Source organism: Ylistrum balloti, unplaced genomic scaffold, assembly GCF_031769215.1.
Source record: "Ylistrum balloti isolate Yb309-2 unplaced genomic scaffold, AGI_CSIRO_Ybal_v1 Utg370332, whole genome shotgun sequence".
Taxonomy (NCBI): domain Eukaryota; kingdom Metazoa; phylum Mollusca; class Bivalvia; order Pectinida; family Pectinidae; genus Ylistrum; species Ylistrum balloti.
This window is the reverse complement of record NW_026782241.1, coordinates 1,143,502-1,157,977: the sequence shown is the minus strand read 5'-3', so window position 1 is coordinate 1,157,977 and position 14,476 is coordinate 1,143,502. Positions and strand designations below refer to the sequence as shown.

Below are 14,476 nucleotides of genomic sequence, written 5' to 3'. Positions count from 1 at the left end.
ATTAACACAATTGTTTCGTTTGCACCTACAATTTAATATGTAAGTAACACCTATATTTGTTTGCAGCAAATTTTAAAATGTAACTGACACACTGTTTTCGTTTGCAGCTACATTTTAAGATGAAATTAACACCAATTTTTGTTTGTAGTTACATTTTAAGATGAAATTAACACCAATTTTTGTTTGTAGTTACATTTTAAGATGAAATTAACACCAATTGTTGTTTGCAGCTACATTTTAAGATGAAATTAACACCAATTTTTGTTTGTAGTTACATTTAAAGATGAAATTAACACCAATTTTTGTTTGTAGTTACATTTTAAGATGAAATTAACACCAATTTTTGTTTGTAGTTACATTTTGATATGTAATTAAAACACTATTTCGTTTGTAGCGACATTTTAAAATGTAATTAACACAATTGTTTCGTTTGCACCTACAATTTAATATGTAAGTAACACCTATATTTGTTTGTAGCTAATTTTAAAATGTAACTGACACACTGTTTTCGTTTGCAGCTACATTTTAAGATGAAATTAACACCAATTTTTGTTTGTAGTTACATTTTAAGATGAAATTAACACCAATTTTCGTTTGCAGCTACATTTTAAAATGTAATTAACACATTTGTTTTATTAGCACCTACAATTTAATATGTAATTAACACCAATTTATGTGTGCAGCTACATGTGAAGATGAAATTTACACCAATTTTTGTTTGCAGCTACATTTTAATATGTAAATAACATCCTTTTTCGCTTATTGCTACATTTTAATACCTACGTAACACCAATTTTGATATGTACTTGTACGTATTTTTGTTAAGCCATCAACAACAATTTCCATTTATCTCTTCATTTCTTCCTAGGAAAACAACCCGGTCAATAAACTTTAAATTTTACTCCAAATAAAAATAATTAGTGAGTAAAATATAAGTAAATAAATATGCAAATACCAGTTTTTTTTTTTAAATAAACAAACTTTCAAAGATTTTGAGGTTTGTGTGATTACTTACATACTGGCCATTCTATTTTACAATGTAGATAAACTTCGCAATTATCAAAATCATTTATTGTACGGCGACCATTCGACAACGTAATCATCAATTAAATTTAACTTAACCTATCAAAGAAAATGGATTTACCATTATCAAAAAGATATAATTGTAAACAGCTGTAATTCTAATATTGTTTTAAGTTCTTGATTCATAATTTAATTAATTCTTGCTGAAAGTTATTTCATCTCAAAAGTGTTTACTTTGATGGGGTCTCTTCTCCGAGTAAATAAATAAATGTTTCCTCACTGTTCGAATAACTTGCTGTCCAGAATTTTTCCGTTTCACTATTTGATTTAATAAGAATGCGCTAAAAGAATATCAAAAGGTAACATTTTAAACATATCATTTCATAAATGAAGGAAACGTCATCACCCTTATTTCACTTTCAGAACTTTGATATGTCCAGTATTTTATTATATTGACATTGTGGGTAACACTGTTACAGCATTTTAAGTACTATCATAAGTAAAAGGTCCGAGGAATTTTACAAGGCATGCATCATTCTGTAATCTACCCGTGAAATCGTATTTAAGAAAATCTCCATCTGATATTTGACTTATGGAGCTAATGCATCTCCCAGTCTATATCTGGACATTTCTTTCGTTCAGTTTTGATTTTCCTCCGTTGCCTTCACGCTTTCAAACTTTAGGCCTTTTACATCACTGACGAGTCCTAGAAGGACAAAACAGCTGTATGATGTAGCATCACTGACGAGTCCTAAAAGGACAAAACAGCTGTATGACGTAGCATCACTGACGAGTCCTAGAAGGACAAAACAGCTGTATGATGTAGCATCACTGACGAGTCCTAGAAGGACAAAACAGCTGTATGATGTAGCATCGCTGACGAGTCCTAAAAGGACAAAACAGCTGTATGATGTAGCATCACTGACGAGTCCTAGAAGGACAAAACGGCTGTATGATGTAGCATCACTGACGAGTCCTAGAAGGACAAAACATTTGTATGATGTAGCATCACTGACGAGTCCTAGAAGGACAAAACATTTGTATGATGTAGCATCACTGACGAGTCCTAGAAGGACAAAACGGCTGTATGATGTAGCATCACTGACGAGTCCTAGAAGGACAAAACAGCTGTGTGATGTAGCATCACTGACGAGTCCTAGAAGGACAAAACAGCTGTATGATGTAGCATCACTGACGAGTCCTAGAAGGACAAAACGGCTGTATGATGTAGCATCACTGACGAGTCCTAGAAGGACAAAACGGCTGTATGATGTAGCATCACTGACGAGTCCTAGAAGGACAAAACAGCTGTATGATGTAGCATCACTGACGAGTCCTAGAAGGACGAAACAGCTGTATGGTGTAGCATCACTGACGAGTCCTAGAAGAACGAAACAGCTGTATGGTGTAACATCATTGACGAGTCCTAGAAGGACAAAACAGCTGTATGATGTAGCATCGCTGACGAGTCCTAGAAGGACAAAACAGCTGTATGATGTAGCATCGCTGACGAGTCCTAGAAGGACAAAACAGCTGTATGATGTAGCATCACTGACGAGTCTTAGAAGGACAAAACAGCTGTATGATGTAGCATCACTGACGAGTCCTAGAAGGACAAAACAGCTGTATATTGCAGTGTAATTCATTGTTTGATTCTCTTGTATCTAATTCTTTCGTAATGAAGTTCAAAATTTGTATTGAAAGGTGGTATTCACTCATTTGTCTCTTTGTACAGTCTTTGTTGCATTTGGTTTTGGCCAGTTTTGATTTTCATTGCGGTGTCTATTAGATTTTCACAGATTCCCAGAGTCATTGAAGTTTCTACGTAGGCCGAAATATCTGTATAACGCATTTTCGTTAATCACCATGGTTGCGCTGTTCCGAAGTAAAGATGCAAAATGCAAAATATGTTGGAGTTTTACTTTGTTTAAAATGTTTTGTTTTTGGGGTTTTTTTTCAAAATCAAGTTACATGTACCAGGGCCTAATTGTTAACAAGAAACAAAGCCGATTTGTTTCTTAATGGGAGATAATAACGAGCATTACAAATAATTAATATCTTATAGTATAGAACTGCTAACATATTTTGTTTCTGTGTCCCAGGAACTGAAAAAAACAGACCTATAAACAGATAAGTAACACATATTATTATATTGATAATAAGAATATCCTTTTTATCGTTCCAGGAATGAAACATAAATTAGACTGTTTGCATTTCCCAAAATAGAAAATAATATGTACAGGGTCAATAGTATATTCATTATAAATACAATTGAGGTCATATCAGTAACGGTAGTCTATCCAATTTTCTCGAAGTCGTTGAAATTCTGGTAAAAACGTTCAGGTCTTTTGACAAGGACTTTCGCGTTGCCATACATTTTTTTCAAATATTATTTGAAATAAATTCAAAATACCAGTGAGAAAAGGTCAATAAAGCCTAATACAGTATTCTTAATTTGAGAAAGAATTGGAAGACAGATTTCTTACAAGTTCTAGATATATGATACACTTCACTTGTAAACTTCACGCATTATAATTCTGCCCGTTTTTTGCCTTCTCGTAAAACATGCTTCTATGTCAATATATCAAATCACTTTAAATAATTACGTCAGTGAAATTGTAAAGATTTATATGTCTAAAAGATAAATTGATATAAAAAAATATTGATTAATTCGGTTCTTATATGATGGCGTTACGTCACAGAAACCTGCATGAGGGAGTTTCTGATTTGAAATTTGTAAATAAGTCAATTCTGGCGTAAAATATTCATTTGCTAGCTCCTTACGGAAGAAAGGGATACTGGGTGTATTTTCCGGTTGAGTTGATGCGAAACTGACTGGCTTATGCTGAAGTGTACTCTATATACCCTGGCTGCTCAATGCCATGCTATCACAGCTATTTACGGAGGGTGTACGCTCCACATCATTTGCACTAAATAGCATGAAATCACCGCGGGGTTCCGCTCGGCGTAAATCCAGCAAATCGATTATTCCATGAATTTCCATAATATCACAACGCTCCGAGATCACGCTAAGCTGTATACATAAAATCAATTTAATTTGTTTAAGAAAGCATTTCATCTATAGTATTAAACAGCCATACACTTAAATTAATCATAAAGAATTTACGAGGATTTTGAATATTAAGTTTCGACAGGTGAAATAAAAACCTTTTAAACCGAATGTACTTACAAGTATGGAGAAATTAATTAGAAATTCTCTAGTAAAGACGCTTTTGATAAAGGTTGAAAAAAAATCTTTAGGTCGTTATAATTACTCTCGGGATAGTTATCATCGAATATCAAACTTGACATTCACACAAATAGATTTAAAATTGGAAAGTCATAACCAGCGTGAAGTCAGAAAATAATACTGACAATATAACCGCCTTAGAACTGTAATCCAATGTGTCCCTGACAAAACCAGGCCATAGTATAATTTATAACTGCTATTTTCAATAGCAACAGTCCGTATTTTCCAAGCTGTTGAAATTATTTTCTCTATCTCGAGATAAACTTTATTAACAAGCGTGTAGTTTTCGATGTAGCCGATTATTTATGATAGCCAATTAGATAAATTCGATATTCATACAAATATGTCCGCTGTTTCCGGTTTAAAAAAAACAAAACTCAAATTTGAAGAAACTTGGACAAAATAGGAAAGTAACAAATGACAAATGGAGACCCCTAGACTGGCCGCAGTCATTAGAATATTTCAATTGTAATTAAATCTGTGTCATGTGATTCTGATCTCGTTGATATGTCTGATAGTTTCACAAAAAAGGGATATAAACCAATAGAAGAATGTAGAGAGTATTTCTTAAAACTGTGGGGCTAATTGCCAGTCTAGAAGACTACTATATAAACACAAAGAGAGTAAGACCAGGTGTTCTAGGGGAGTACAAGTGTCTTCTAGGTCATTGGCGACAGTCGCCATGTCAATTTTTGTCAATCAAAATAATGACACGTTTTTAAGAACAAGGTAATCAACACAGAACTATGTGACACAAAACTGATATTACACAAGAAAATAAACTATTTCCCAATAAGATTTGTAGGATAATTGGGGATTTTTTTTATTTAAGAAGTCGGCATCACTTGAATTAAACTAAATTCACGTGGTGGCTATCGTTGTTGAAACAAAAGACGCTTGCCCATACGAAACACCTGGTCTTTTGTTCTTCTTATGCTTCAACAATGTTGTTTACATGGTAGTATTATCTTGTGTTTTTCAATGGCTTCTGTGTAAATATTTACTGTGTTCGTATGTTACCCTCCTTTGATCTATTTTGTGTTTGATACATGAATTCGTAGAAGTAAAAGGTAACAAATTGATTTAGGTATACGGCGAGGCTATTTTGTACATAAAATCGCATGACTCTAGCGTCGGGAAATCAAATTGAAATCAACATGCATATTTCGGAAATATTTTTTTTCGCAAAACGTCTTAACTTTATTATATAAACATAAAGGAATACTTTACTTCTCAGTCTTTACATTGTCGAGACCATATTCGCTCTTTGAACAAGTAATTTGCATTTATCTCTTCTCCATCCATTGCATCTACATTTTGTTAACTAAAAATATAAAGCGCTTTAATGACAGTGGTTTTATACTTAAATAAAAAGTCCGTTATATATATTGTCAGAATCTTCTTAAATAACCACCACATAGTTCATATCAATGCACGTACAATGTATTTGCGAATTTTAAACTATCTAGTTAATCAGGAATGTGTGAAGTAATCAAATACATTTTCGATCGTTTTTATCTGATTCGGAATAATTTCTATATAGTTGGTGAGAACTTTTTGAAATATTACATCAAACATTCCACAACCTTCCACTTTATCACCATGTAATATTTTGCCAGATAAAATGTACGTTTTGAAATTTTGAGAAAAATATTCAAGTTTTATCATCCTTATTTCCCCGAGTTACTGCCCTTGGATTCACTTATTCGGACGGTAAAGCGAAAAGTTTGAAAGCCGATGAGGGGCGAGAATCTGAAACAATATATATAATTGAAAGTCATAGCTTCTTTTATTCAATTAATAGACTTAATTTTCAATATCATGCTTCATTTCAAGAAATATTAAATGTCTTCATCGATTATATATATATAATCCATCGGCCGAGGGGATTATCCAGACACTCTAATTTACACTATCGTTCTCAATTATAGTTTGTAATTTTGTTTTCTGTTTGCGATGTAACTTATGTATTTCTTTGTGTCCTGATTAATAGTCGGATTACCTCGAAATCTATTCCGGTAATACGCATCCAACAAACATTTGTTTGTTAGGATCCAGTCCCAATATTGGACCATACCGTCGATTTTATTAGTGCATATACAAACACATACAGATAACAATACCAAAACAAATGAACAAACAAACAATCTCAAATCATAAGAAATCGTACAAGAAATATATCTTAATATTACCTAGTAAATATAGAGTAAACTCTACCTGATAACTATAGTGTTAACTCTACCTTGTAGCTTAGTGTAAACTCTACCTTGTAACTATAGTGTAAACTCTGTCTTGTAACTATAGTGTAAATTCTACCTTGTAACTATAGTGTAAACTCTACCTTGTAACTATAGTGTAAACTCTACCTTGTAACCATAGTGTTAACTCTACCTTGTAACTACAGTGTAAAATCTACCTTGTAACTATAGTGTAAACTCTGTCTTGTAACTATAGTGTAAATTCTCTCTTGTAACTTTAGTGTAAACTCTACCTTGTAACTATAGTGTAAACTCTATCTTGTAACTTTAGTGTAAACTCTACCTTGTAACTTTAGTGTAAACTCTACCTTGTAACTATAGTGTAAACTCTACCTTGTAACTACAGTGTAAACTCTACCTTGTAACTTTAGTGTAAACTCTGTCTTGTAACTATAGTGTAAACTCTACCTTGTAACTTTAGTGTAAACTCTACCTTGTAACTATAGTGTAAACTATACCTTGTAACTTTAGTGTAAACTCTACCTTGTAACTTTAGTGTAAACTCTACCTTGTAACTATAGTGTAAACTCTACCTTGTAACTTTAGTGTAAACTCTACCTTGTAACTATAGTGTTAACTCTACCTTGTAACTATAGTGTAAACTCTACCTTGTAACTATAGTGTAAACTCTACCTTGTAACTATAGTGTAAACTTTACCTTGTAACTTTAGTGTAAACTCTACCTGGTAACTTCAGTGTAAACTCTACCTTGTAACTTCAGTGTAAACTCTACCTTGTAACTTTAGTGTAAGCTCTATCGTGTAGCTATATTTTAAAAACACAATGTCTTACGACAGTGTAAATTCATATATAACCCGACAACGTCCTTGTTTCACTTAAATCCTACAATATCAATTATCTAATGAATGTTTAGAAGAAATAAACTCCAAATCTTCTCAGATCCATTACATCTATCAAAATTCAAAATCATCGATAATAGCTTTAGAAATTATTTATACTCAATTCTAGAACTCAATTTACAGTCTTACGTTGCCCAGTACAAATGTTATAATTATAATAATGAAATATTCGTCTGTGAGGAGAATAATTTTCAGACGAAAAGGCAGAGTAACAATCCCTCAGTATTCCAACATTTTAAGCATACATTCTCATATCAATTTTTCAAAAAAAAATTATGACATAATTGTAACAATCTTTAGAAACTGAAAAAGTCTATTATGTATTTGTTGAAAATCTCCGCCATTTTTACTTGGCATCTACATTAACACCATAATCAGACAAAAGCCCTCACTATAATTATTATTCTTAGTGAAACTTTTCTATATGAACATGATATTTAATCAAAACAGAAAACAATTTTTTTTAGATTTTTTTAATCGTAAATTATATCAAATTAGATAAACATTACTTGTACCATGTGTTTCTTGTGTGGAAAGTGTAGGTGTGGTGTTATATATTTACTACAGCTTGTGATATTAGGATGACTTCGTAAGGTAACATATATCTTTAGACTAGACCAAAAGGATCCTGAATTATGTTTACAATCAATTCTCTTCACCATATGTATATTATACTGCACGATTGTAAAACTATCATTGTTTTGTATTGTTGCATAGTGTTACCAGTCCTAGAGATTCATTAAACTCTTATCTGTACTTGGAAAAAGAATTAATATAAGCTTTAAGCTTGTTTTCCAACTCCAGATGTAATATAGGTGGGAAACAGTCGAATTGGTGGGTTTTTTTTCAGACTCGCTCATAGCATAGGATTCTAAGTTCAACTCATTACTGATAAAAAAATTAATTTAAAAGTAACATTAATTTTCATTCTTTCAAAATAACACTGTTTATAGAAAATACCTTGCAATAACTAGGAAGATAGTATTTGCAATTTTATTGAATCATATATATCCCCCAGTTAGCAAACTTTTGTATATGAAAGCAGAGGATAACGTTTTCTGGACAGAAAGGAGTTTAAATTTAAAATGCGATAAGTTTAAGTGAATAAAAAGACGGATAACTTTTTCATTGGCTGTCAGGGACATAACCCAAAGGACAAAAGCTGTATAGTAATTTAACAGTATATAAAATCTGCCCGCAGAATTTCCTATATACATTTAATTTACTTTTATGTAGAAAATTGTACAAAAGACAAACAAGTGAATCGCATCTTAAAATACAAATTTAGAATTAAGTTACAGCAGAGCCAAATACTGATGAATAAAACTTCATTATACAGTTGTTTCGTCCTTCTTGGATTTGTCAGTAATGCTAAGGATCAAAAGTCTGAAACTTGGAGGTAAATGTGAAAAATCCAAAGTGATCGAAAGAAATTATTAAATAAATGTTGTTATTTATTAAATAAATGTAATTTTTTCAATAAATGTTGCCATTTTCAAATGAATTCAAACATGGCATGCAGGTGGTTACAGCAAACCTTGAGGCTAAATTCTACCCGCAGTGTCTAAAGCCTGCGATCTTGGAAACCGTGCTTTATTATTAAAGATAAATTAAGTGATGGTAAAAATTAGAACATTTTGTGTTAGAGATATTAAAGAGACATACATATTCTAATTATAAATGCATTACACTCGTTGACGAAGAACTGTGTGATAAATTTATCAACAAGTGAGCGAGGAATGAATTCCTGTATATATCTATGGGAGAATCGGAATACACACTGTCCTTGTAAGATATGACACTGCTGGTAACATGATAAATTCCAGACTTCTGGGCTATCAGTAATGAATGTAAACGTTTGGCGGGATTCGCTAAATGCCAAAGTTATTGACCTCCATTCAGCAAATTACAGGTGGTATAAGATTTCTCGTTTCATTGGTCGATTGGAAATTTACTTTAACCTCTTCTCAACTTTATTTTCTTTCGTTTGATTTAAATTATATAAACGGATAAAGTGAAGAGAACAGTACTACATCTTATTCTTAGCTCAGTTAAAAATATACACAATAATACCATGAACTTGGGAAAACGTATTTCCAAAAGGATGTATTATTGTGTCAATAATCTTTACATGGCTGTTACTTTCTTGTGAGGCGTTTCTTGAAATTCTAAACAGTAAATTTTAGCTAGTGTGTTTTCTTCTTCTTTCTCTCTTATTGATGTAAAATTGTAGTTGGTGTGGGTATGGATTTAAATAATCAGCTAATAGCTTTCTGTTGATTCGGAGCGATACTTTAATACGAAGAAACTAAAATAATTTATCTTGCCGCCGATATAGAAGTCAAGAAAAAAAATTATAAAGAAAAAAAAAACTGGAGAGAAATTAAAACTATTAATTGTTTTGTTATTCAATATTACGCTCGATACAATGAAAAAAAATCACTATCTTCCCAACATTTCAACTATAAGAGACAGTGTAAAGATTGGAACGCCATGTTCTACATCCTTATATAGACAAAAGAAATATATGATTATAATGTTTTATCTGTTTTCTAGTACATGATGTATCATGTTAACCTCAACTTTAAAGTTATCGACACGAAGAGAAATATGTTCATGTTCAGTTTATGTATGTCTTGTTTTATTTGAAGGGAAGTTGGGCGACATTTCTCGTCTACCTCTGTATTTTTTTAATTAAACATATTTTATTGCAAAAATTATTACAACAGGATTAGGTACAAGTTATTACAACTTATGAAACACCCTTTCCCCAATATATAACAAAATATAGTTAGACAACGCAATAGCCATATGGCAACAAATACACTAACTGCATATTTTCGGAGAGAGAGAGAGAGAGAGAGAGAGAGAGAGAGAGAGAGAGAGAGAGAGAGAGAGAGAGAGAGAGAGAGAGAGAGAGAGAGAGAGAGAGAGAGAGAGAGAGAGAGAGAGAGAGAGAGAGAGAGAGAGAGAGAGAGAGAGAGAGAGAGAGAGAGAGAGAGAGAGAGAGAGAGAGAGGAGAATTGAGGGGGTAGTTTAGGCGGATGACGTCAAGTGAACCTATTACTAGATTTAATAAACATTCAAAAAATTTTTCGAGTTTGTTTCAAAAGAAAGATCATTATTACCATACAATATCAAATCTAAATCACAATGTATGGGTAAATTTAAATCATCTAAATGTTGAAAAAGAACATTTCTTTGTAAATTATAATGACAGCACAAAAGAAAAAATTATAAGAATTTTCACACAGATGTCCACAAGAACAACTGGGGGTATCCACAAGGTTTATCCTGAATAAATCATAATTTAAAGAACTGCATTGGTGTCTAAGTTTCGTTAGTGTGATATTTAATTTACGGTCACCTATCCCAAAATGAGAAGGTGGAGACATGTGATCGATAGGTTTTAGAGACTTTTTAAAAACACTTAATGAGGATGACGACATGATTGAGTTATCCAGATTATTCCAACAATGCATAGTAGACGGCAAGAAAGAAGAATTAGTTGTAGAAAGACGGAAAAAGGGAATTCTATAATCATTACTATTTCTACCTCTGTAAGTTCCTTTCTTGAGTTTCAATGCCATATGTCAATTTCAGTAAAGTTGTGGACAACAAAGTTTTCCAAAACATTTTCTTATATGCAGTTAGTTTTCAATAATCTTTCTTTGATTATTATCATTCTTTGTATATTTTTGTTTAAAGATGAATTAAAAAAATAAAAACACCAGTCAGCATTTCGAGATCCTAAAGACCAATTTGCATGTAAAGTACGTGCCTGTGTATGCATCTTGACTGCAAACACCATTTTTTCCTGCTTATGAAAATATCTAGATTTGCTAGGTATCCCAGAAACGCGACCCAAACAGTACCTAGCCTTTCTGAAGACTAAATACTAACTATATATTCTTATATATTTACTGGTATATCTAAAGGATACATAAATTACTCGATTGCGATGGACTGCCGAATCTAAGTAGACTCCAAATGATATTAAAGCAATGTTTTATTGCTGGCTAGTTTGTCGACCAAGCAAAACTTGTTGTGATACTCCGTAAGTGGAATTAATTGATTAATTAATTAACGGATTTCTAAGAACAACAATGATCTTAATTAATCTTAAAATTCGCTCCTGAAATGTCTATTTTATAATATCTGGTTTTCCGCAATACGTGATTTTTCCCCATTCTGTCATTATATATAAGTTATCTTTTCAAAGAAATGTGGTGGGTGGACGAATCACGTGGTTTAGAGTACAATGGAACATTCTTTTATATATGGTTGGGAACTACGTACACTGGAGTGTACTTTGTGGAGAGTCTAGAGTCAGGACAAACTGAACATAAAGGTTATAGAGTAAGTAGTTCTCCAGTGGTACCAAAAAGAAATTGTGACATTGATGATAATAGGACTAAAGAGGTATGATTTAAACCCTTGGGGTCAGCCAGTGTCGGTATATGCAGATCTTCAAAACTGTCATCCTATACTTATAATTTTTTACCAAATTATTTAAAATGAAAAAAAAATGTTCCTGTATAAACTATAGTGAACTTTGCCCCCTCCCAACGGAGAAATACGAGACCCTGGGGTCATGAAATTAATATTCAAAAGCAAAATTAAAAAAGAAGAGACACGTAATACTATTTCTGTAGTAATACTTTATTTAGTCATGCAATGCACTATCATTTTCATCATTCAGTTTCTGAATACCAACAAATATATCTTATAATTAAAATCACAATATCATTACTTCATCATACATTCAGGTTTTTTTTAGACAAGTTCATCACTCCAACACTTTCAAAGAAGCATTCTTCCTCACTAAATGTGTAGCACATTCTGATACTTTTGTCTGAAGCTTTGAATCACAATAAAGCACCTTAAGGACAATGCTATACACTACTCTCACACGAATTAACCATTACACTATCATTACGTGGCACATTGACATTGGAGCAACAACAATGGACCAATGATGACTACCTTGACAGAATCTGGGGAACACTACGAGTTATGCTGTACACCAGTCTGTTCCAGACACCTGGCCCAGCTCTTGTACACCAGTCTGTTCCAGCCACCCGGCCCAGCTCTGACAATGTACAGGATGGTCAAGGCAAAAGACTTGCCAGAGGTGGGTATTACCTTGGTAACAGATTTTTTCACTGCTTTGCAGGTGAGATAGGTAATCTCAGACCAATCAGAAAAATGATTACCTTAGCAAATACAAGCTTTCCTGATTGTTTGTAACTTAATAATCTTTTCCAATGGGTTCAGATCTATTTTACCAACATGGGGGTGAATGGTTATTTTTCTCTAACCCTGCCAGTCTTCTTAGGCATGTGATTTTGTTGTCCAAATACTTCCCATTGTAAATGTGATGTCATATTATGATAGATATGAAAGAGGAATCTCCCCGTCTCAACCTTATGAGATAAAGAAATCTCACCCGTAAAAACATGGACATACCTGTCCTGGATAAGAGGACAAGGCTACCTCTCTCAAGTATGTAGACTACTGATGTGTATTGGTGAGATAAGACATTAAACAGGTAAACCAAACAAACATCACATGACATTTTTAATGACTTTTATCACTGTTCAATGTCTTTAATGACATTTCCAATCCTTTTAATTGTTAAATGTAAATGTCAGATTTAAACAAGAGTGTGATCATGAAGAAATTTGCTTTGAAGATATAAGTATGATGTCGTAATGATCAATATAGCTTTGGTATTTCTAGTCTAACCCCTGTGAGATGGAATTCATGAAATCATGAATGTTCAAACAAAACTATTCAAAATAACATCATCATTCATGAAGGCAAATATTTGGTCTTTTTTAACTTATAACATGATATTAAGCATTTCTTTTTTTTTTAAGTTTTATGATCAAATTATCATGACATCTGTTCAAAAAACAAAAAAATAAAACTATGACTAATATTAGACAGTGAATGACATTCTTAATATTCAAATCCCGGCTTGAGACTTGGACCAGGTTTCTAAATCCCCACATGAGTTATACTCACAACTGTCATATCAACAGTTAAAAATCACACTCAGACACAAAAACGAACATGTGAATCATCAATGAGCACTTCATGTTAATCCATTTTCTCCTAACCACAAGGATAAGTACGTACTGAAAGGAGGTTCAAATTCTAATCATTGTATAACGCAGTGAACTTATTTTCTATTGCACAAAACCTTCAGGCCTTATCCACGAACAGAACAAACTTATAGCACTTTTGAAAAGCATCATTATCTGGTGAAATCATTTAATTTTTTTTGGGATCCAGCACTTGTTCAACATTTTAGACTTTGAGGAGTACAATTGTTATAATACAAGGCTTGTTCACCTTGATGACTTGTTAGTAACATAATGACGACCACTGATTATCCTCATTTCCGGATTTTGACATGTTACAGCCATTGTTTCTTTACTTCCACACTTTCACTACACCATCACGTGATGCTGTGATGACAAGACATTGTGATGTCTGACACAGATTTATGTCACTGATGATGTCATGATGGCCTTGAGAGGGAGCTTCCGGGCCACGCCGAGGAATGTCATCGTTGCTCACCTGCTTCTTGGTGTAGGTTTCCTGTATGACCTCAGTGCCGTCTATCAACCTTGACCTAGAATAACAAACGGAATAAAAAAAATATTACTGCACTGACTACTAAACACGTCACACCTGTTGGTCACTATGTCATATTTCAGTAGTGTAATCCTAATAAGGAAACATCACTACATCAACAACATTTCCTTATAAGGAAGCTAGCATAAAGCTAAGCATATATTTACCTGTAGCTGGCCCCAGTGTGCTGGCTATCATTTGCTGCTGATGCTAGTATGAATGAGTTGGCTGGGTATGTGATGTCCCAGAAGCGCGCTCTCATGTCTGAACCTCCAGTCAGCATGAATACATTGTTGTCTGTCACAGCCATGTGCATACCGTAGATAGAATGGCTACTAGTCTGTTGAAACAATTAAATTTCAAAATGTTAGGATGCACATTGAAAATAGAATGACTATTGGTCTGTTGAAACAATTAGATTTCAAATGTTAGGATATCAC

General features: G+C 33.0%; 1 protein-coding gene across 2 annotated transcripts in view; it reads right to left on the bottom strand.

Annotated features, from left to right (window-relative positions):
- Window positions 1-12,047: 12,047 nt before the first annotated feature.
- LOC132553489 (phosphoinositide 3-kinase regulatory subunit 4-like) overlaps window positions 12,048-14,476 on the bottom strand; it is a 30,888-nt gene continuing 28,459 nt past the window's right edge. For both annotated transcript variants that reach the window (XM_060217736.1, XM_060217737.1), the window contains 2 exons: window positions 14,204-14,376; window positions 12,048-14,034 (listed from right to left, as the gene is read on the bottom strand). In XM_060217736.1, the coding sequence (XP_060073719.1) occupies window positions 13,833-14,034; window positions 14,204-14,376 (375 nt within the window). In that variant the 3' untranslated portion in view covers window positions 12,048-13,832. The remainder of the gene's footprint in view (window positions 14,035-14,203; window positions 14,377-14,476) is intronic.